At 32.5% G+C, this 24,694-nt stretch overlaps 1 protein-coding gene across 1 annotated transcript; it reads right to left on the minus strand.

Moving 5' to 3' along the window:
• Window positions 1–1,608: 1,608 nt before the first annotated feature.
• LOC109789786 (uncharacterized protein At5g03900, chloroplastic) lies at window positions 1,609–15,508 on the minus strand. Its single transcript, XM_083061803.1, has 12 exons — window positions 14,997–15,508; window positions 14,808–14,911; window positions 14,644–14,727; window positions 9,893–9,965; window positions 9,735–9,800; window positions 9,465–9,554; window positions 4,374–4,439; window positions 3,928–4,064; window positions 3,762–3,848; window positions 3,612–3,675; window positions 2,671–2,814; window positions 1,609–1,978 (listed from the first exon to the last, which is right to left on the minus strand). Exons 1-12 carry the CDS (start codon window positions 15,471–15,473, stop codon window positions 1,835–1,837), a joined length of 1,536 nt encoding a protein of 511 aa, XP_082917929.1. The 5' UTR covers window positions 15,474–15,508; the 3' UTR covers window positions 1,609–1,834.
• Window positions 15,509–24,694: the final 9,186 nt, after the last annotated feature.

The following is a 24,694-nucleotide window of genomic DNA, read 5'->3' on the forward strand; positions in this document are numbered from 1 at the left end:
GGGTACTAAGTCACCCTTTGTTGGGCTTTAGGCCTTCTGATGTCATGTCATGTTGTTTGCATGCTTTGAGAGCTCATTTCCTTGATAATAGACGTTCATTTCATTACTTTTGTGGGTCTAGACGAAATTGGATGTCTATAGTTAGTACTGTATTTACAAGTGAGAAAAGGCTCTTTGTACTCCTATGAATTTTGTTTAAAAATAATATAAAATAAAAACAGTAAAGCTTACATGTAAATCAAGTGAGTCATGTATAATTAAAAAAGTGTAAAATAATTTTAAAATAAATGAAGATTAATTGTGATGACAAAATAAGTGAATAGTTATTTTTGACAACCTACAATTATGTTTTTGAATATATACTTTATCTTTTGTCCTTAAGAGATGTGATGGTAGGAAAAAAGTTAGTATATAATAAATGAGTATCAATGTCTAAAAGAATATGAAAATCAAAAGGAGTTATTCTCTTAATATATGGAATAAATTACATTTTTTAAAACTTTTTTAATACATGATATGAATTTTATTAAAATTTATAAGTATAAAGTATGAATAACATGAATATTCTTTTTAAAAAACATAATAATACAAAATTAAGTCATGTAATTTAATTAATGACTCACTGATTGGATCTCTGACTCACTAACTTGGTATTCTCATCAATTTGATGATTGAACTAATTTTTGAAACACTATTTTATATATAATTATAATATTTTGACATTAAATATAAAATATATTATTAACTAAAATGTTGATATAAAAATATTTTTTAAATAGTTATAATTTTAACAAAAGTAATTTCGTAAATAAAAAATACTTATGTTATAGTCAATTTTTTTCAATTTGAAAATTTTGAAAGATTAAATTAATACTTATTTTAAGAAGTTATGTAATTTTAATAAAAAAAATTCTTAAATATAATTTCTATATTATCTTATGGATATATAGTAAATATTAAATATATAACATTATAATATTGTTTAGTTTGTTATCATGATAGTGTACTAACATTGAACATGATTAAAATTTATCTCACTTTCATATCATATCTTACCTAATTCCAACCACCAAATGGCGCTTCACATTACAAATTTTATCAATCAAATTAACGGATCTAAGAGAAACGAAGCAAGACTAATACATGAACAGAGAAATGCTGCAACATATTAGGGCTACATCCAATGCTTTCACAATACATGGATGGAAAAATGTGAGCTCGACGCCCTGAAGTTTTAACGAAACTAAGATCGACTCAGTGAAGCAAAGAAATTATATTATACTGTTTTATTTCCCTAGCTTATAGTTTGACCAAAACAAAGACATTTCAATAATGAGCTTATCTCATTACTTCGTGGGCAACTTCAAGGTGCTCGAACTTGTAACATATAGCTTTTTTTCTATCCTCAATGATTAAAAAAAATCCTTTATGGGATCTTTAAACAAAAAAAAAAAAAAAAAGGTATTATTTTATTACACTATTTACATTTATTTTAATTTTAATAAAATATCTTATATTTAAACAAAAAAAATAAGAATTCAAATTAACTAAAACAAATATTAAAAATATATTGACTACAAAACAAATAAAATTTAAACAAAAAAATCATACATTTAAACAAGCTTTTTTTTATATCATTTTATATTTTATTAAACTAATTTTACAAAAACACTTAATTCAATAAGGTGTCTTTAACATCGTTTGTTTAACTTGGCTAAAAATTAACTTTTCAACTTGTATTTTTTTCCAAACAAACCCTGCGATGCAATTGCGATTAAACTTGCACATCAAATCATTCAACTGGAAGTAAAAACAGTATGACAGTTGACGCTTCTCAATCAAACCTCTCTAGCTCCCGAAATTTTTTATCCCATTCGCGAGCTTCATACTCTTGGTCAAGTAAGTCCTTGTCAGTACTATATACAATTTGATCCTGTCCTATGACTGTCTTTTGGGCCATGTCCCGAGCACTGAAAAGCTGAAAGCCAGAACAAAGAATTGTCTCAGGGAGATTATCCCGAGTAAAAGTAAACTCCTATCCTACCTTTCCTTCCCCACCCTCAAACCAGACCAAAGCAGGGCCAGAGAAAACATATAAAAGTTCCATAGCTGAGGTGATAAACACTTATCGGATGTAATTAAGTAAGCAGCGACTAACTATCCAAAACAGTGTAGATACGACATTGAAGGCACTAACATAATGATGGAAATTCATTCAAGGAATCATTTCCAAAATTCACTCACATTTTACATGGTCACTCAATTTGTTAGGAATACTTATAAACTAAAAAAGTGGTAACGTTTTTATTTTATAAAAAAAAATAAAAAAAAATAAAAAATAAAAAAAGCCAAGTTGTAGAAGTATATAAAGCAAGAAATGAAGATCTAAAACAGATCTAATATAGACCCCTGTTTAGATAGAAGCTAGAAGTGTTTTTAAGAACTTCTCTACTGAAAATGATCAGGAGAGAAGCTCTTATTTCCAACAGAGAAGCTTTCAATAGCTTCTTCTAGTTTGTCCAAACAATATCATATTCTGACTCCTTATTTATTTTTTCCAATTCCAAACACAAGGCCAATGTTTCCTTCATAAATTTTAAGGGAACATTCTCTTGAATATGATGGTAAATATAAATTTAAGGAGACAAATGATTGTTTCATAAATCATACCTTCTGCCTTAGTGAAGTGTCAGGCAATTCAAGAACTTGTGCGCACTGCTGCCTAGCTGTGTTTCTCTTTTCAATATCGGCATTCTTTTTCTGAATAAAAAACCACCGAACAAGAGGAATTGCGAAGAAGGAACCAGCATAAATCTGCAAATATCACCATATAATGTATGAGAAAGTGATGCTAAACCAATGCTAATAAAAACAATTATAAGATTTACCTTCCTCAAGGAAAAATAAAATATTTAACATTGAATTGCAAACAGTTGCTAAAGTAATAATTTTTATATTTATCAATGCTTTCATTTTATCTCAAATTTAATTTAATGGCCATAACTCAAGGCAAGGCAAGAGAAGCATCCATAAAATGAGATGTTGATCAACCCGTTTTTATTTACTCACTTTTTGTCATCTCATCCGTTAAACTTCCTATTGATCAAACCCACTTTATAGGATCATGGAGTGTAGCTTTGTCACAACAATTACTACGATTCTGTATATGTGAGGCCCTAGCCTTTCTATTATACAGAGGTTGAGTTATGGGCCTTATGGCTGTAATGTATATACATTATCTAAGGGGTTAAAGTTTTTATAAAGGAGTAAGGTTTGTATTTGATATAATTCCAGTAATGCATTTCTTGGTCGCTTTATTTATCATTCTTCGTACAGTTTTCTCCATCTATCTATTTTCTTTTCCTTCACAAATTAAAGAGATATCAAGAAAGTGACCACAACCATACACAGTATATCATTGGAGAAAACTCGAGATAAACCCAGATAAGAACTGCCAACCAAATCATGAACTTATCTTAAATATGCAGCAACAAATTGCCATCAAATTCTCAAAATTAGCAATATCATCTTACATCAAAAAAGGTAATTTGCAACTCCTTTTCCAATATTGAACAACTTAGTTATTTGGAAACAGAAATACTGGTCATTACCTGAAGAATAGGAAATATGTCAGCTACAAATTTAATGAAGCTACTGGGTGCAACTGCCATATCTCTGGATCAATGAAAAACAGAAGTGATGGCACTGAAACAACATAAAGAGAAAAACTAATGGTCTAGTGCATCATATGAAGAGCATACTTCAACATGGTTCCAAGAATAATAACTCCAAACAGATTAAGGCCACCCAGGCCAATGACCATTGCTCTCTCTGACATGCCAGTTTTACTGCAATAGAACAAGCAGTAATGTTATATGGTGTAATAAATACCATAACCATGACTAAGAAAAAAACACAAAAACAAACCTGAATTGCCATTTTTTTTCCTTGAAAAACTTCTCCACTCCAACCCAATCTGCCCATCTCCTTCCAACATATTCTTTCCTCTTGATCTTTTGAGAAGCTGTTCTCTGCAGAGATGGAAACCTATACAAAATATTTCCCTGCATAACAAGCAATCTGCAAGTATATATAAAAAGAGGGAAATAAGGGGAAACAAAATAATTCATAGCTGAAACCAAGGAAAATTCATGGCAGAAGGCATTATTATGTATGTGCAAGAAATTAAAGCCTTTCCCAAAAACAAAGCAACTGGCAACAATTGTATGTTATATCCTTAAAGAAATTAGGTAAGTTATATATGCCAACTACAGAGTGGCAACAAAGAGCATTTCTAAGGACTAAAATACAAGATCATCTCATAAAATACCATTTGAGAGGAAACAAGGGCAAAAGTTATTGTCTCAATATACCTCCTCATCAACTTCAGGCTGACCATCAAATCGTAAAAGCACAGGTAAGATATAGGATTCATCATCCTACAACCATCCAAAAACATAAGGTTAAAAAGTAGATATAAAAGCAGAAGATAAAATAATATTTTAAACAAATGGGTTAAATATGTTTCTAGTTCATATAAAATGAACAAATTTTAGTTTTGGTCCTTATAATATTTTCTTAGGTTTTCACTCCAAAATCTAAATCCAATACTTCTAGCCCATGCCATCATATGCCATCAATTAATTGCTTGTGTCTTATTGGCAAGTCATGTGATCATCTCAAATAGCACCCAATTATGCGCATGTGGTGCCATGTCCATATGTGACAAAAAAAATTGGACCCTAAAATAAATGTTATTTATCTGTCCTACAATGAATGCTAGGAAATAAAAAAAATTATTTCAAACTTTGGAGGGGTGAAAACTACAGAAAAAAATTACAAGGACTAAAACCAAAACTTTGCTCATTTTACAATGACTATGAACTATGATTTTGAATTTTAAAGGTATGAAAAATAAAGAATAAAATGTTCTAGGAATCAAAACCAAAATAGCTCATTTTACAAAGACCAAAAACATATTTAACCCTAAAAGATGAGAGAAGCAGTCTGTAAACAATATCGGAAAGTATCAAATAAGGAATAAGAAAATACAGTAAACCACAAGGACAATAATTTATGCCTCCATTTAGTTTAATTTAGCCAAACACAACACATAATTTTGGCACCCTCATGCAAGATTCATTATGAGCAGTTTACAAATAAAATTGGCTAATTTTAAAACAAAATGTTAAGAATCTTAGATATTATCTTATCTTGATATTATCTTATCTTGATTTTAAATATAGTATGTAGAGATAATATCTTAGAGATTATAGAAAATCATATCTTTTATATTCATGTATAATCTATGAAATAAATCAATATTAACATTCATCCAGTGTGTATTGAGACACATGGTTTCAGTCAATTATTCTTCTCTATTCTCTGGTTCTTAATACAAAATAATAGGGTTTACAGTTTAAAAGTATCAATCAGGGACATCAGGACATGAATTTTGATTACAATTCATAACTAAAGGGTAACTTACAGTCTCCCCCTCTTAAGCTGTTGCAATATAACATTGTACCAATTCTTTGATAGATATTACACTTGGATAATTGTGCTAGTCAGTAGCAACTCTAATATAACAGAATATTCCTCAGATTTTTCTTTCTTGTTCAGCTTCTCTGTTTATGTTTGACTGCCTTTGGGTGTTTTTTCTGCTCAGTTTCAGCCTTCTAGCTTGCTGTGTTCCAATTACTCTGTTAAAACAACTCCTGTATTTTGGTTTGCAGAGTTGTGTTGGTTCAAAATGTCTTCAAACGGGATAGTGCTGCCAAGGGTAATGAGGATGCATTTCATATTTGGAATTGTTAAGTAGTGACTTGTAAGTTTATGAGTTGTATTGACCTTCATATGTATTTTCAATCTAAGTTTACAAAAATTTTGTAGTGATTTTAAGAGCCTTATTTATGTTATATTTTATGCATACATGTTTGAAAATAATTTGTAGTTCAGGATCTTACAATCCATGTTACAATCTAATTAATTTCGATTTTCACCCCCCCTCTGGATCTATAGGATCTGAATTTTGACTACCTACGGGGTGATTTTTATATTTCATGATTCGTGCCCCTATATAATTAGGAATAGGTGTCTAGTATTAAGATAAATAAGGGATAGTGCATTCCTATTTAGAGTTTGTCCTCTCTTTTCCACCTAAATCCCTATAATTTCAACAAGACCCGTGAATTCACTTAAAAAAATAGCCAAATAGCTCATTCATAAAACATCCCAAATGAGACAATAAATTATCAACACTACTGAAGCAATTAATACACCAGCCCCCAAATACTCAGATGGACTGCTAATTTTTGTTTTTATAAGACTAAATTATAAATTCAGTCCCTATGTCTGACACTTTTTTGTTTGTGATTTAGTCCCTACATGAAAAGAAACTCTATATTTTGGTGCCTACATGAAAAATTGTTAACAAGTTAGTCCATACCATTTATTAAAGTTATAATGATGTTAGAACTTTTTATCACACAAGGACTAAAACAGAAAACAATATGTCAAGTGTAGACAGAAGAAATAAAATGGACAAGTTTTTATGTAATAACCATAACAAAGTGAAAAATATTTGAGTGGGGCTAAAATGAAAAAGTGTCAAGTATAAGTACCAAATTCAATGCTGTTATTAACTTTGGAAATAGCAGGGATCAATATGTAAATATCTTTCCATGTAGGAACTAAAATGTAGAGTTTTTCCATGTAGGGACCAAATTTTTAATTTAATCTTAATGATATTGCAATTGAAAATAGACTACAAAATAATCATTATGGTGCACTACTTGAAAATAGGCTTAAAAAAAGTGAAAAATACATATAAGAATTTATCTCGTTAGATTTCATCTTAAAACCAATTGACATTAAGTGAAGTTGCCAAGCAGATTATAAGGGGAACCCCAAGAGTTGAGGTAGGCAATGTAGGACCTTCAGATACCCCCCTCCATTGATGTCTGCCAAAACAGGTGAGCCTACCAAAATAGATAATTACTGAGATGGGCTATAGGCTATGATAGCATGTTAGATTTCATCTTAACAGTAATCAACATTAAGTGAAGTTTCCTACCAGAATAGGTGATAGCAACCCAGTCCTTAGTGCCACCCCAGCCCAAGATGTTCGGCCCAAGAGAAACACAAGGAGGCCTAATTATATGAATGACTTTGAGTAGCTATTGTGAACCACATTTAGAGGATTATTTTGCTTTGAATGAGTACTTCCTATCACCCTGAGACTGACGAGCAGACCAAAGTGATCAATTGTGTGCTGGAACAATATCTTAATTTATTTGTGCATGACCACCCCTCCCAATGGTCTAATTTCCTTACATTTGCAGAATGGTCATATAACACCTATGTACATTTGAGCATAGGTCTCACTCCATATGAAGTCACCTATGGCAAGCCACCACCTACTATTCCCCATTTTCTTTTAGGCTCATCTTCAATGGAAGCAGTGGATACTCTCATTGCAACGTGAGAGGCGATCCATTCTTTATTGTAGTGTCGCCTTACTAAGCCTCAAACTGCCATGAAGCTCATTGCTGATACCAAGAGGCGTGATGTATCTTACTTTGTGGGTGATTGGGTCTATGTCAAACTTCGACCCTATCGCCAACATTCTATTTCGGGCTCTCATTTTCACAAATTATCCAAGCATTTTTATGGTCTGTTTTAAATTCTCAAGCGCATTGGAGTTGTTGCTTATCGCCTTCAATTACCAATGTCCTCCAAAATTAACCCAGTGTTCCATTGCTCTTTACTCAAACCTCACAAGGGTCCTATAACGCTTCAACTTGTTCCTCTCCCTCCATATGCTACAGACAATCACCCTTTGGAGGAACCCCTCTCCATACTAGACAGCAAAATGGAGACCTCCACTTTTCCTCCGACCAGGTTGGTGTTGATATTCAATGGTTTGGTTTGGCCTCGGAGGATACAAGTTGAGAAAAATGGGATGACCTCCAATCCACTTTTCAACTTGAGGACAAGTTGCTTTTCCTAGCAAAGGGTAATGATAGCAACCCAATCCTTAGGGCCACCCCAGCCCAAGATGCTCGGCCCAAGAGAAAACACAAGGAGGCCTAATTATATGAATGACTTTGAGTATCTATTGTGAATCACATCTAGAGGATTATTTTGATGCACTCTTGGGTGTCATTGATAGATATCATTGCAAGAGTTTGTTAGGATTGCCATTCACTATTACTGCTTTTGCTTTTGGTTATTAGATTCCATTTTCTGTTTCCATCATTTGCAGCAATTGTAATCCTTATAAATACCATTACAATAAATAAGAATGGCAGAAGAATTCAGAATATATTTCTTTTTTTTTCATTAGTAGTAGGAGGCTTCCATATCCTTGAATTCTAGCTCTATCAATAGGCAATTTGCCAACATGGACTTAGCTATGATACCATGCTAAATTTCATCTTAAACCAATTGACATTAAATGAAATTGCACAACAGATATATAAGTTGCACCCCAAGAGTTGAGGTAGGTGATACGGGACCTTCCAACATATCCATTGTATGGAAGCGGTAAGCAACAACAAAGCATGCATTACCAATATATGAACATCATCAAAAATAGGTCATCCAAACCCATAAATGATCATGTTAAACTATGAATGTACCAATCCTGACTTGATATTCCAAGCTAAAGTATGTTGTCATGTCTCAAGCCTGAGCTGAAAAATAATTTTAAAAATTGGAGCCAAAAGAGCATGTCAGACAGGCATTGTCAGTGTGTTTGAAATGTGACTGAAAGTCCAAAACACAAATAGACAGCACCAAAATAATGTGTCCACACTTTATGGGAGTGAAAGGATCATTTTTGTTGGTTTTGATTTGAGTGTAAAGGGGGGAGAGAGAGAGAGAGAGAGAGAGAGAGGAGTTTGCAATGTTTAGTTACAGTTAGTTCAAACTTTGATTCTGTTAATGCCATTAGTCTACATGGTCAATTGGATTTGGAGTGCAGTGGCCTGAAAGATGGCACGCAGGAAATAATGCTTGAGATTAATGTAATTTCCCATAAATTAAATCTAACAATGAAAACAGAAATTTTCATGAATTACTTTAAAACTAAACTAAAACCATTACCCTGTAAAGGCAACATTTACCCAGGAATTCAATAATTTTTTCAAGTGAACATCAGTTGATAAAACAGCAATTTGATATTAAGCTGCTAATTCAGTATCCACAAGCTAAAAATAAATAAATATTTTCTTTATTTATATTATTGATAAATACCAATGAAGCAAGGAACTGAGAAATAATAGAATAAAAGCCAAAGTAAATGTACGTAAAATATGTAATGGAAGTTCAATACCTACCGAAATGTGCTACAAATAAGTAGGTTGGACAAATCCATGGGCACAACAACAAACTTTTTAATAGCAAAGAAAAATACAATTTCTTTAATTTGATAAATACCCCACCTTAAACAAATAAATTACCTTAAGTCCCTCAGTAGAATCTATATCAAGATATGGAGCCAGTTCTTCAGCTGCAACAACACCACCATTAGATGCTATGTATTGTCCAATCTGTACATAAGACAATATAAGTGGGTCAAAGGAAAAAAGACGTGTGAAGATAATGGAAAGTTTAAAAGAAGAAAGACGCACAGCATTTTAACAAGCAATGTGAAAAATGGTACCAAATATGAAACAAACTAAAAAATCATCAAAGGCAACGGACCACTGAATTCAGTCCTCAATTATTACCAACTTCCATCTCTCTTCTTCAATTCCTTGATTGGGGTCACCATCTCCAAATACAAAGGAGAAGACCTACCAAAGGTAAAAAGCCTTATCTTTATTAGAAACAGTAAAAAAAAAATATAAAAAAAAAGGGAGCAAAAAATATCATTTGCATCACACACCGATTCAATGAAGTTCATCTTGTCATCATCAGCTTGTCGCCTTCGCCTCCTATAATAATATGGATCCCAGTACCTTCCATGGTATAAAAATAAATGATGTCACCAAACATTTCTCTCAAAGCAATGTGTTTTTTTAAGTTGCATGAAACTAGAGGAATGAAAATATATGTAATTCAATTAAAAAAATTAAAAGAAATTCAACTTCCCCTACACTTCCCACATCAATCACATAGGCTCAGAAAAATGTTAAGCTTTTACAGTATATAACAGTGTTACATGGTTCGTTAATAATATCTCTCCCATACCACATTTTGAAACATTAATTTCCAATTGTGGGCTGTTTGTGACCCCAACACGCTCTTTAGTAGCGTTCCAATTTTTAGATCATTATGCAGAAAAGGAAGAACCAAAAAACAGTTACTAGAAGGGACCACCACTTAACCCTGCTTCTGCATATGTTACACTGCTCAGTGCCTTTTGTCTGCTCGGTGTTTAGAAGCAGCCACAGGGACCAGGGGGTAGAGAAGGATGGCATGTATATTTTAGGAAACATAACCATTATTTGGGAATATTCACTGATTGGCTCTGATGAAGAGAAGATGATTAGCTGCGCATGGTCAGCGACTTATGGGGATCCAGACCATCAAATCTACTTCTGGTTTGTTATATTATATTACTTTTGTAGATGTTTATACTCAATTTTACTTGGATTAAACTTTTAAAACAAAAGATGTCTCCTTATCAAATTTTATATGGTCGCACCCCTCCGGTATTATTTATGGGAGACACTTTTCCCTCAAAGGTAGATGTTATTCGACTTCAATTGGAAAGAGATAATATGTTGCAGCAACAACAAAACCTGGACCAAGCCCAACAAAGGATGAAGATTATGCAGACAAGAACAGAAGAGAAGTAGAATTCAGTGTGGGTGATTGGGTGTATCTTAAGGTTCAATCGTACTGCCTGAAATCCTTAGCAAGAAAGAGAAATGACAAGTTGTCTCCGCATTATCATGACCCCTACACAATTGTCCAAAGAATTGGTTCGGTTGCATACAAGCTAGAGCATGCTCACGTACATCCTGTTTTTCATGTATGCTCACTGAAGAAGTCACTGGCAGCATCATCAATGGCACAACCTCTATCACCAATCCTAACCGAGAATGGGAGTTACAAACCCAACCAAAAGATGTGTTAGCTGTTAGGTATGGGAATGTGGGAGCAGTAGAAGTCCTCATCCGATGGGAGCATATTCCTTCTTGTGAGCATTCATGGGAACAACAAGGTTATCGATGGCGGATAACGGTCTATGGCAGTGAGGCTAAAAATCCTTTATAACTCTATGGCAGCTGCCATGACGGCCTATGGCGGACATCATGGCAGCCAAAAAAAAAATAATTAAAAAAATATTTATATATATTATATACAAAGAAAACAGCAAAATAATAAATAACAAGAAACAAAACTAAATTAAAAGCAACATAATATCAACATAAATACTTAAATATCATAACAACAATACCATAATTCATTAAGTCTCATTAGTAGTGGACAAGCTGAGTAAATACACGCATTTTATTTTGTTCAAACATCCTTATTCAGCTCGATCCATTGCGAAGGTATTTGTAAGGGAAGTGGTTCAACTACACAGGGTGCCTACTTATATTGTAAGTGGTGGAGATCCAACTTTCATTAGCCATTTTAGGCAAGAGTTATTCAAATTGCAAGGAACAACGCTTCAAATGAGCACGACTTATTCTAATAAACAGACTGGGGTGCTCAATCAGACACTTGAGACATATTTGTGTTGATTCATTAGTAACCAAAAGCTTGGGCAGGCTTCATTCCAAGGGTTGAATATTGGTATAACACTAGGTTTCGAAGTGCAACACATTGTACAGTTTTGAAGTAGTTTATGAGCATCCCCCACCTTCGCTTTCAAGGTTTATTCCAAGAGAAACCTTAGTGGAGGCAGTAGCTCAAGACTTGATGGATTGTGACGAAGCTTTAAGGCAATTGAAATTTCATAATGGCCAAACATAAAATTAAATGTCCCGCTATGCCAATGCTCAAAGGAAGCCTTCCATGATTCAAGTTGGAGACTGGGTGTACTTAAAAAATAGACTGCATCGACAAGGATCTATGCCTACCAAATTGCATCCTAAGCTCGCAACTAGATATTATGATCCTTCTTTGTTCCTTAAACAAATAGAGACGGTAGCTTTCCAATTGCAATTGCCAAAAGAAGCTCACATTCATCCAATTTTACATGTATCTCAACTCAAGCGAGCTATTGAAAACCACCCAATAGGGAACGTACTGCCATCAAGATTCCAAGGGGATGTTACTATATATAGCACATCCAAAGTTTTGGGTACTCGAGTTGTATATGAGTTTGGGGAACATGTGCGTGCAACAATTGTTGATTCAATGGTAGGGGAAAACGTTAAAGGAAGCACTTGGGAAGATCTTTCTAACATCAGAAATCAATTTCTAGACTTCAACCTTGAGGACAAGGTTGTTTCCAAGGAGGGTGGTATTTTAGGACAGCAAGTGAGCGACCAGCTGAGAATAAAAATGTCTTATGTGCTTACTATAGAAGAAACAAATCAAAAGAGAACAATCATTGTAACTAATTAGTGGTTAGAAGTCAATTTAAAAGTAGGTTTAGGCATTCAAAGATAAGCCTATAAGTAAGACTTCGAAAGTAAATGAGAATGTTTATTGGGGAATTCATTAGTTTGACTGAGTTATCCTCGGTGTGAAGGAGGATGCTCCTTGTGTAATTCTTTTCCTATTCTTTCTAAATAAAGAGGTATGTTCCAATTATTTCGATTCCAATCTTTCTTGTTCTTGTTTTTTCTAAGGGTTCCTAACAGATTCAGACCGCTCAAAATATCTAGAGTGTATCATTCTCTTAGGGAGATATTCCCTATAATTCAATAAAGATTTACTTTCTTTTTTGTCTTGACTCACAAGTTTTATCATGTTCTCTAAAGGAGTGTAGTTCTGTGGCAGTAGAATATTCATTCCACTGTTATTTCTATTTTACTTCAAAAATAATATAGACCTTATTTTCCATTATTGAGTTGTTTTCTTTAATTGCTATTGTGGGATTTGGGTTTGAATCACATTTCCACTCTTAAAAACATCTCATAACTTCACTACAAATGGAGTTTGGACAAATGGATGGTTTCAACTATTCTATACAAATGAAGTTTTAAGCATAAACCTCGTACAAATTGTGGCCCAAACCCCCAAAATCATGTAGAATATTCACTAGACTAAATTTCAGACTTACTTTTCCCCTTTTTCACAAAGTCACATGTAGAGTTGGTTTTGTAGCCATTGTGTATTCCATAATGAATAAGCTTTTTCATTTTGTTCACCCTCAAGTTCCTAAAGTTGGTGGTGGTCAAGCCAATAGCTTTGAAGCAGAAACCATGTACAAAATGTGACCCAATGCTTGAAAATTGAATTGAATATTCACCAGTCTAATATTCAATTTCATTTCTCCCTTTTCTCACAGAGATAGATGTAGACTTTTTAAAGCTCCCATTGCTTCATTGCAAATCAATAAGCTTTTTCATTTTCTTCATCCAAAAAGTTCTAAATGCTCTTGATCTTCAACACAACGGCTTTGGAGCATAAATCAAGTACGAATTACCATCCAATTCAAAGAGATCAAGTGGAATATTCATTAGTCTAAGCTTGCATCATCTAATAAATAACTATCATACAATCTAAAACAAATTGTAATTTTGACTTTTTAGCAATGATCATCTTTTACATCATTTGGTGTTAATTTGTTATCCAAATTCAAATTTTATATCATGCAAGACAATATTGTAGTGATGCACAATATTGTAGTATATTTTTCTTGGTATCATGATATTGGCATGAGTATCCTCCGGCTTGCCAAAATATCGTTCCAATTGGATTGGACAATGTTGAGCAACAACAAGTGAATTGATACTCAAGAAAAATTGGCACCCCTTATGGAAAAGGGATAGAAATCCCACCTGATTAATCCCAATAACTAAAGAGCAATGCTAAAAATATTTGGTCACACTGAATCCCATTCTCTATTTGTACACCAGAAAGGTAAATGCATTGGTTGAATGATTGAGTTCTTCTAACATCTGCTTAGGAACAAATTGTCTAACTATTGTGGTGTGGATCGCATGGTTCTGTTATAATAGAGCTTTCCACCATGTCTCTCTGCTGCAAATGAGTGGTTCAGTGCAGTGCTCACCAGGGCTAGTCAAAAAGCTCCAACTAACCCTTATGAGCATTGGGGTTGTCGAGCATAGTGGGATGTTAGGATCCAATTGCAAGGTATGAGACCCACATTGGAAGTATAAGATTCTAGTGTGGGGTTTATAATGTCATAGGTTTTCCAACTATAACAACTAGCTTTGGTGGTGTGGTTCTCCCAAGGTTCTTATAAAAATAAGGGCAAAAAAGCAACCGAATTTAACTTCATTTCATCACCATCATCAATAATAAATATGTACATATTAAATGACGACCCTAATTTATATAAACATATCTTACTCTTTTCCCTCTTCTTTATCTTCGTGTCTCTTGTCTTCCTTATCTTTTCTTTACATTTTCATGAATAGTTATCAAAAACTACATTAGCAGCCAAAAACACATAATTTTTCAAATTCTGAAAACCACAAGAACCTGGAAGAAAAATATTAAAAATTTCATATAAAATCCAACTCCTACACTAGAAAAGAGAATTACCAAAATAAATCAACAGGATTAAAGTAGAAAGTGACTCCTGAATCATATGACCTGCCTCCACGCCGTCCACGATTGTCCTCATCACTGCAATTAAACAACACTATTCCCGCATTCACATCACTAGAAGATAAATTATAATTTGAGACATCAAAGTCACGACGTACCTTCTACTGCTAGTTACAAGAGCAATTATTGTAGTGTAAACAATAACAATGGATGCAATAAGCGCTGTACCAAAAGAAACCCTAATCAAGTATTCTCCAGCGGCCTGTGAAAGCCAAAGCCATACACATAAAAGAAGCAGAGTGAAGCGAGAAAACGTGATGGAGCAGAGAAGAGAATAATACCCATACCTTAGCTTTTTCAAAAAGGGGTTCAACTTTAATCCTAAACGACTTGGCACCAAGCCTTGATCGATAATCCTTCGGGAACACATATAGAACGTCACCTTCCTGAGAAACCTCTAAGAAGCCATCCGCATCGGAAGCGAGAGCTTGGAGAGCCTTCTGAGCCTGATTCAAGTTGAGGCCAGCCCTGCTAGCCACATCGCCAATGGTCACTCTCCCACCGCACCCATCCACAGCATCCATCGTTCGCTTTCTCACATCCGACGCCAACTTGTCGCTCTCCACTATCCCTCCCGGCCTCGCGCCCACCAAAACCCTAGAACCCCATACCCTTTTACTTTTCCAAATCACCGCCTTTTGTACGCTCGGGAATGCTATTGCCTGCTTAGGCCTCTTCGCCAAACTCGAACAAGTGAACGAAAGCAACCGTGAAGTCATGCACGTCGAGGTCGAGGTTGAGGTCGAGGTCCAGATGGACGCCATTTCACTTCAAATCTAAAGGAAGATGTTAGGATCGCATTTTCAAGAATAAATACCCATATTTATGAAAAAACCTTTTTTAATAATTACTTACTTGATTATTATTTTTTTATTTTAACTACCGTTTCAAATTTTTTTCATACTTCAATTTTTTTTAATAAATTAAAAGGATTGTTTTATGGTCGAGAAGGATCGCAGATTAGCCAGTGAAAAGAGGCGGGAGCGGGAGGATGAGGCTCTTGTCGTGTAATGTATTGTTGAATTAAGTATTTATAATATATATATATATATATATATATATATATATATATATATATTAGAGAGGTCGAGACACTTCGTGCCTCTAATAATTATATATAGACAAATTTTAGAAATTTTAGAAGATATAAGATTTTTTTTACATTCAAGGTATAATAATAATAAGTAATGTAAAATTATTTATACGATTGTATTATTTATCTAGTGGGGCCGATGCACTTTGTATTGGATAATTCATGTAAAGGGGATATGTTTATATGAATCGAAAGGAACAAAAATAGTTCGTACATATTTGTTCATCTATTCTTTTCTATCAGATATGTTTTCTTGTAAAATTATTTATACAATTGTATTATTTATCTAGTAGAAAAAAGGCACTACGTGCCTGCATTGTATTAAAATAAAAAAATAAAAAAATAAAAAGTTACTCATAAAAAAATAATTTTAAAAAATAAATAAAAGATAAAATGATTCATATAAAAATAAAAACCAAAAATAGTTATTGACAATGATATCTCCTTTATATATTAGTATAGATTTATTAGTTTGAAGTTTTTAAATTTGATTAAAAATATTTTTTCTAATTTTTTAAAATAGAAGGGTATAATGGTCAGAAAAAGTAGAGACCATGATAATTACTGAAAAGAGTTTCCCTTTTATATATTAATATAGATATTATAATTACAAGTATTTTTTATTGGAGTTAATTTTGTTAAAGTAGTATATTTAAGTATTTAACACAATTTTATACCTAATTTAATAAAAAAAACCAAGAGAAAAATAAATAAAAATAATGGAACTTGCCATTTACTTATTCAATGAACAACAAAAAAATATCAATAAAATTGAATGTTGTGTCAAAATTAATCAACGAATATTTTAGTATATGTACTTCACGTTCTAAATGTTTATTATACATAAATAAACTTTATAATAAATTAATATATATATATATATATATAAATTATTATTTAAAATTTACATAAATAAATATATTTAAACATATAAATAATATTTTAAATTTATGATAAAGAACTTATATCATGATATATGATTATTTATAAATAAATATGATAAATAAAAATTAAAATAGATCAAAATTAAAAAAAAATTGTCATAAAAAAGAATATTAAAAAACCTAATTAAAAATAGTTATTAAAAAAATAATTATTTATATTTAATATATAAGAGTTGATTATGTATGAATATAAGTAAAAAAGAATATTAAAAAACCTAATTATTCGTGTCTTGTCCACTCCGTGCGTGTATTGTATTAAAAGAAATAAAATTAAAACAATGAGAAATTACTCATAAAAAGGTAGTTATTAAAAAATAAACAAAGGATAAAATGATTAATGTAAAAATAAAAACTAAAAGTAATTATTGAAAGTGATATCCCATTTATATATTAGTATAGAAGTATAGATTCATTAGTTTCAAGTTATTAAATTTGATTAAAAAAAAAATTAATTTTTTAAAATAAAATGGTATAATGGTCAAGAAAAGTGGAGACCAAGGTAGTTACCACAAAGGATATCCCCTTTATATATTAGTATATATATATATATATATATATATATATATATATATATGTTAATATAAAAAAATTCCTTAATAACTTCTTTTCTTTCAAAACATTCTCCAATAAAATTAAATATTAAAGTAATTATATAAATATTTTTACAAAAATAATATAAAAATTAATTAATATACAAAAAAGTATAAAATTAATACTAATAACTATTACATTTTACACATATTGTATAAAAAAATTCAAAATTGAAGAAAAAATTTGGACTAAAATATTATAATAATTAGTAATCATAATATATTTCTACAATAGTATAAAATAAATTGTCATTGTAAATAAATAAAAATATATATCAAAAATATTATATCAAAATTAAAAAAAAATATTTGAATAAAAATACTTTAATAATTAAAACAAACAAATATAGTTTTTGTCAATATGTGATGTTCGTGTTTACTTTAAATTGTTTGCTAAGTTGAATTTAATTTATTGATGGTTTGTTAATTAAATTATTTGTGTTGTGTTTTAATTTAATTAGTGTTGCTATTTGGTTTCAATTGAATTTATTTTATTGTTGTAATTAATTTGTTGTTGTTGTTGAGTTGTTTTAAGTGGTTTTTGTTCTTTTGGACTTACTTATTGTGAGTTGAGTCTTTTTGGACTGGTTTGAGAGAGGAGGTGGACTAGTTGAGTTGTTCTAAAGAGTTAATAGAGGGTTCTCATCCTTGGTGCTCATAACTTGTTTTCTGAAAAGGGAACAAAAAAGAAAGAATTTATGTAAGAGAGTTTCCTTATCTTGATTAAACCTTTCTCTCCCCCATTTCCCTTACTCATGAAGTTGGCCCTAGCTCTTGGAATCCTTAGGTGTTCTCGAAGTTGACTATCTTGTTTGATTGTTGGTTGTGTGGCTAGTTGAGTGGATAAGGGTTTTTTAGTAGAGAAAGTGTCCGTACGAAGTCTTTGATTTTTTATGTTTCTTGGCTATTTAAACTTGAGAGAGATAAGGGAAGCTTACCTTTGTTTATATATTTTTCATGTTGAAATAAGGTCTGAAATATACTATATTGATTGTCAAAATTCTCATTGGATGCTTGGTTGATTTAGATGAAATGTGCTAGATTTTATTACGCTTTTTGTTGACCATAGTTGTGGCTTGATGAGTTGGTTGATTTCTAGAATGTTCTTGTTTTCATGTCATTTTTGTGGTTGGAATCATGTTTTGTAACGATGATTATATGAATTATGCTGGTTTAGAATTGAGTTTGGAGTTAGTAGATGAGTTAAGGATGGATTTTGGTGGTTTGGGAAATTCAAAATTTCTAAGTTTCACGAAGTGCATACCCTACACTCGCATCAATTGGGAAAATGTCACATTGGATGCGATGAAGTCAGAATCAGTTTTTGTGGTCCGTATAAAAGTTATAGCCCTGAATGTTAACTTTTTAATGGCATCGAAATCACCCAAAAAGGAGGTCTAGAACTCAAGTTATGACCTTTTTAGTGAGCAAAGGTCAAGCTAATAGCTTTTACGTAGACTATTGCAGTTTTTGAGGTTTTTAGCATAATAGATGATAGAATTAGAACTTGAAGTCTTCATAAGAGTTATAAATAATCTTTTTTTCTTTCATATGAGATAAAGATGAGTTTGTTTTGATTGGTATAAGTCTAGTTTGTGTTGTGTTATGTATAAGTGTTGTTGTATGTTAGTTGATGATTACATGTTGAAAATGTTATGTTACTTCTCTTATAACATATGGTAATATATGATGTGCTGAAATATTAAATGTTAAAATATAATGAATTGTTGATATTTAAATGTTGTTAAATGATAATAATTAATGATGAGTACTATTAATGTTTATCGCAACCCGAAAATTTCTAATCTCGCGACCTATGGTTTAGACATCCATTTAAAGATCTCATCAATTAAAGAATGCCCAGACACCAGACTAATCCTTAATCAATGGTTTTGAAAATAGGTTCATGGAGTCACCACCAATTTTTTACTCAAAACATTAGAAAAAGAAAAAGTTTTTTTAAGGTCCAGTAATGGCCTTGATAACTAGAATTGGATTCGGGGGTCGATTACGTGTAGAGAAGGTATTAAGCACCCCTACAACGCCCTAAATCGATACCCTATGATGAAATTAACACGATAAGAATTAATAAAATAAATATTGAATCTCCTTTATTAATGTTTATTTACATGCTTAAAATATAAATTAAGCGATTAACCCTAAAATATCTACATTATGGCGTTCAAAAAAAGATAAAGATGAGAAATAAAAGGAAGAGAAGAAGATTGACTGAAATACCTCTTGAACGAGCTTTATTGAATCTTCAAATATGGAGAAAGTGTTTTGTGACGACCTTTCACACTATAGTATGTCTCACAGATCTCAAGAAATACAATAGGAGGGAGAGAGAAGATAGAGATGCGACACAAATCTCAAGAAATACAATAGAAGGGAGAGAGATAGAGAATTTTTGTGCTCAAAGGAGTCTTATTCGAAATTTCTTTGGCCGCTTGGAGAACTGTGCCCGAGACTTCTATTTATAGCAATCAGAAGGGGGCAGAATGGCCCGTTCCGGATTCAAAACGACCCGTTCTGAGCCAGTCGTTATGTGCTAATTACGCACCCTGGAATGACCCGTTCTAAAACTGGAATGGCCCATTCCAGAGTGGAAATTAACACAAGGTTGCCCTTTCCAGAACAGCCCGTTCCGAATTTAACTTGTTTGGAACGACCCGTTTTGGCATTAGAACGACCTGTTCCAGCCTAAGACTTTTTAGGTGTTTTAATCACGTTGGAACGGCCCGTTCTGATATTGGAACGACCCATTTTGATTTTAGAACAGTCTGTTTCGGGGTTGGAAACGGCCCGTTCTGATCCTGGAACAGCCCATTCTGGGCTACTAAAACCACCTTATTTGGCCTTTAGGCCTTCTGATGTCCTGTCTTGTTGTTTGCCTGTTTCGGGAGCTCCTTCCCTTCATAATGGAGGTCCATTTCCTTGCCCCCGGACAAAATTAGGTGTCTACAATTTTGAGTTGTATATTGATAATTAATTTGATGAAAGTTATAAAATTGTATGTTGTATAAAGTGGTAAAATAGTGGACATGTGGTTGAGATACATGTCTAAGTTAAGATACATAGTTTCTAGAGATGAATTAAGTTGTTTTAAAAGTTATTTCCCTTTGGTTCTATGTAGTTTTGGTATGGAAGTAATCGATTCATATCATAATTGAATGACTAACCCGGTAAAGTACGAAGTTGGGGGTTAAAATCCCTAACCTAGTATGGGAGGTTTGTGGTACTTGAAGGGTAGTCGGTGAGCTAATCCCATAGATGACTTAGTTAAGCTAGCTAATATCGTGGTAGATTTATACCCAAACTATTATACCTTGACATAGTACCATACTTCCTTATTTAAGTGGCAAACCTAAGAAATCAAACTAAGTTATCTATACTTAGCTTTCTTATGAGTTCTAATGCTATACTATACCTAACCTAGTTGAGATAGGTCTAATGATGTGATTTGGTAGGAATAAACCACTTAAATTGTTCACTTCAGTTGTAAGAGATCTCCATAAGTTAATATGCGTGACAATGCATTAGTTATTTATAGTTGTTAAGCTGCAATTGAAGTTGTTATGTTGAGACTGTTGTTCAAAATTGAGATTGATGTTGATTTAGTTGTTAAGTTGCTTAGTTATTTTAGTTGATTAAGAGAATGACATTGCTATGTTAAATGTTAGACACATTGCTAAGTTGTTATTAATGAAAGTTGTTTGATGGTTAAGTTGTGAATTATACTTTTAAGATATATTTTAATTACCTATTTTTTATATTTATACGTGTTTTCTTGTGTAAGCTTACCCTTCTTTTTCCTTATGGTTGAAATTGCCAAGAACATACCTAGTATGCAAGTAGGAAAGGATTAGATTTGTTGCTAGGAGCTTTGTTGAGTTATCGGAGGCGATGTGTTTTTGTTGATCTTATTGGAGGGGATATCTTTTTTTTTTGTTAAACTTTGACTCGTTACACATAGGAACACGTCTAGTTTGCATTCTTTTAGTTTCCTTTACTTTCTTTTATTTGCTTTCAAATTTTAGAGTGTTTAAGAGGTTTCAAAGACTTCTTCAAACACATTAGGTTGCATATTCCGTTTAGCCTAGGAAAAGTCTTTCTAACAAGTGCATCATGCCTAAGTATACTTCCCACACTTCCTAAAGTAGTGGTGACTATAGTTCACCATCAAACCTTGAAAAACTTATTGGTGAACTAAAGGCACTTAAGCTTTGGAGAAAGGAGGATATGTTGGAAAAAGAAAGAGTTTGAAGAAACGAAAGCACGTGTAGAGCTAGAGCTTAGAGAATTTAAAGAATGATAAAAGATCTTAGAAAAGAAAAATAAGAAAAGGCATGATAGTAGTAGTAGCTTCTCCAAGAGCCACAAATTGACTCATCATGAGGATAACTTATACATGAGTGACTATTACCAACAAGAGCCCTGAAATCCCAAGCCTAAGAGCGAGCAAACGGTAAGGGAATCTAAGGTGAATCTCCCTCACTTCCATGGGAAGGATGATGTGAAAACATATCTAGATTGGGAGATGAATGTAGAACAACTCTTTGTTTTCCACCAAGTGAGTGAAGATACAAAGGTACTACTAGTAACCCTTAGCTTCCAAGGATATGTCATGTATTGGTGGACCTCCTTAAAGAGGGAGAGAGATAAGGCTCCACAATTAACCTAGTATTAAATATTGGAATGATCTTAAGATTGTCATGAAAAGGAGACATGTATCCTCTTATTATAAAACGAAGTTTACAAATAGCCTTCAAAGACTCCATCAAAAGAACATGAGTGTTAAGGAATATAGGAAAAAGATGGAATTATACATGTTGAGGGCAAGTATAAGGGAGGAAGAAAAAACAATTATAGATAGATTCCTTAGTGGCTTGAGCATTGAGATATACATACAATGACTTAATCCAATGGTGCATCAAGGTAGAGCAACAATTATTAAGAAAAACTTCTCGCAAGAAGGATTCCTCGTCATCATCACATCACAAGAAGGACCACAGAGAGGAGGTATTTTTTTAAGAGTTACTCTGAGAGTTAACGATCAAGAGAAAAAAAAATACGAGAAAAGAAAACTCTCAAAATATACTACAATTCAACTTCTATGGTCAATGAAGCAACAACTTATTATTTTACACTATTGTTACTCCAACTAAAAGAAATACATAACTAAGAATGTGGAGCAAAGCCTAAATCTAAATATCGAATCAATTTAATTAAGTCCAAAAATATTATTTTATTAAACACTATTTTATTTTATTTTATTTTATAAAAAATAAAATGTTAAGTTATAAATAAATTATTGTTCAAATATGTTAAAGAGCACATAAATGATGATCGGATACAATGAAAGTAGGATTTAATTGGAATTGAGCCTTGATTGGAACAAATTATATACTTCCAGAAAAATACTTCAAGTTTTATAGCGTCTTCCTTTATCGTTAAATTTTATTGTCTATACTAATAATAAAATAAATTCTTTTATTTAATATTCACTTTTATCTTTCTCATTTTACCTATTTTACCCGTAATAACTATACATAACATCTAATAATAGTACAAATTAATAAAATAGATTTATTATTTTTTCTATTTTATTAACAGAGACATGTAGTGCCTATTTTCTCATTAATTATTATAGAAATTATGCTAATTATTGCTCAAGTCTCCTTCCTCTATCCCCAAATAAAGTGTCCTCTAATATGCGACGGCCTTTACGTGAGGTGATCTCTAACATGAAAAATAAAATAAAAAACATTAGGAATCATTTTTTTTTATGAACGATATTTCTTTTAAAATATATGAAGATACCAAACTTGCACAGTAATAATGAGTGAATCTAATAAGCAACAATATTAAAAAGGAACATTTCAAAATAGTGTTATCAATCATATCATTTATGGTTACATCACAATCAAATAGATAATGCTACACCCTAAGATATATTGAACGAAGGCATAACTGGCATACTGTTCATCAATCTCTCCTTCATGCTGGAATCCTGAAAAGCGCAATGTCTTGATTTTAAACGTTGGTTTGACTCCCCTCTGAACTTCATATCATAATGGATGCCACTTGATTTTAGGATGCAAAATTGTATGATACTAAGCCAATGTAACCTTCATTACTGCTCATTGGAACTCCTGTTGGTAAACTTGACGATAATGTCCTATCTATAAACGTTGTCCACAAATTAAAACAATGTCTATGTGCATTGAAACCGAAGTGCTTGATGTTTGCCACAACCACATTCAAACAAACATCTCATTAACTTACATTTGTCATTATCAATACAGCATGTGATGTTGCAAGACCACAGACAAAGTGGGGGTGTGCTCTTCTAATGTAATATTGCATTACCTTCATTAAATCTTCCCAGTCTACATGTAATTTTCACTAGTTTGTTCCCAACAGTAACAAATAGAGAAGCCAACCTATAATACTCGGACTAAACCAAAGCAACAATACAAAGTAAAAACATGAATAAAGGTACTTAATGACTAATAAGTCATTGTTCCCTTTCTTATTCGTTCCTTAGTATTATGCTATCAGCTTTAGTTCAAACACCAAGGATATTTGTTTTAAATGTACTAATTGAGAAACTACATAAGTGCAACACCACCTTTCAATCCACAACCTTTGTATAAACGTTTTCCGAATGTATTTAACAAGGACCCTTCCCCTAAGTAAACCAAGCTCTTTTTGTAAATTGTTGCATATCTACCAATGTGTTAACATTCTTCACTAGACTCAGCCACATCTTGACCACTTTGTTAGTGTTATACCATTTGTCACTTGTAGTTGGATCCGGCCATGTACCAAGCTTACTTTTTTCCAAGAGCCAAGTCATGTGTTACTGCTCACAAGTCATCACTAGGTGGGGTAACCTGCTTGTACTAACTGCTCATCAACCACCATTTATCCAAAATTGCCTAATCAATTCACATCATTAACTTCGATACCACTTGTGAGACCAATAGGAGTCTAAAAGACATTCATCAGTCCTTCCACTTTATATGGTCTTGACTTCTTCCAACCTGTCCATTTCTATCAAATGTTAGACTTCTTCAGTCACACACGTTGCCCTTACCTGAATTAACACCCAAAGGTATAGAGATTCCTTCTTGAAAATTCTTTTGGAAATCCAAGTCCCTGCTAAAGTGTTCCTTTTGAGAGAGACTTAATACTAATCCAAGTCCCTGATATGTATCATACGGCTCTCTGACTAAGAAAAAACTGCACAATTATTTTAATGACACCATTCAGCCACTAGCAGATGGAGTAGGATTACTAACATGTTAGGTGAATATTGGGTGAGCCCTTAAAACTTGGAGCAATTTCATTCA

This window comes from Cajanus cajan, chromosome 8 (assembly GCF_000230855.2).
Source record: "Cajanus cajan strain Asha chromosome 8, NIPB_CcT2T_4, whole genome shotgun sequence".
Lineage (NCBI taxonomy): Eukaryota > Viridiplantae > Streptophyta > Magnoliopsida > Fabales > Fabaceae > Cajanus > Cajanus cajan.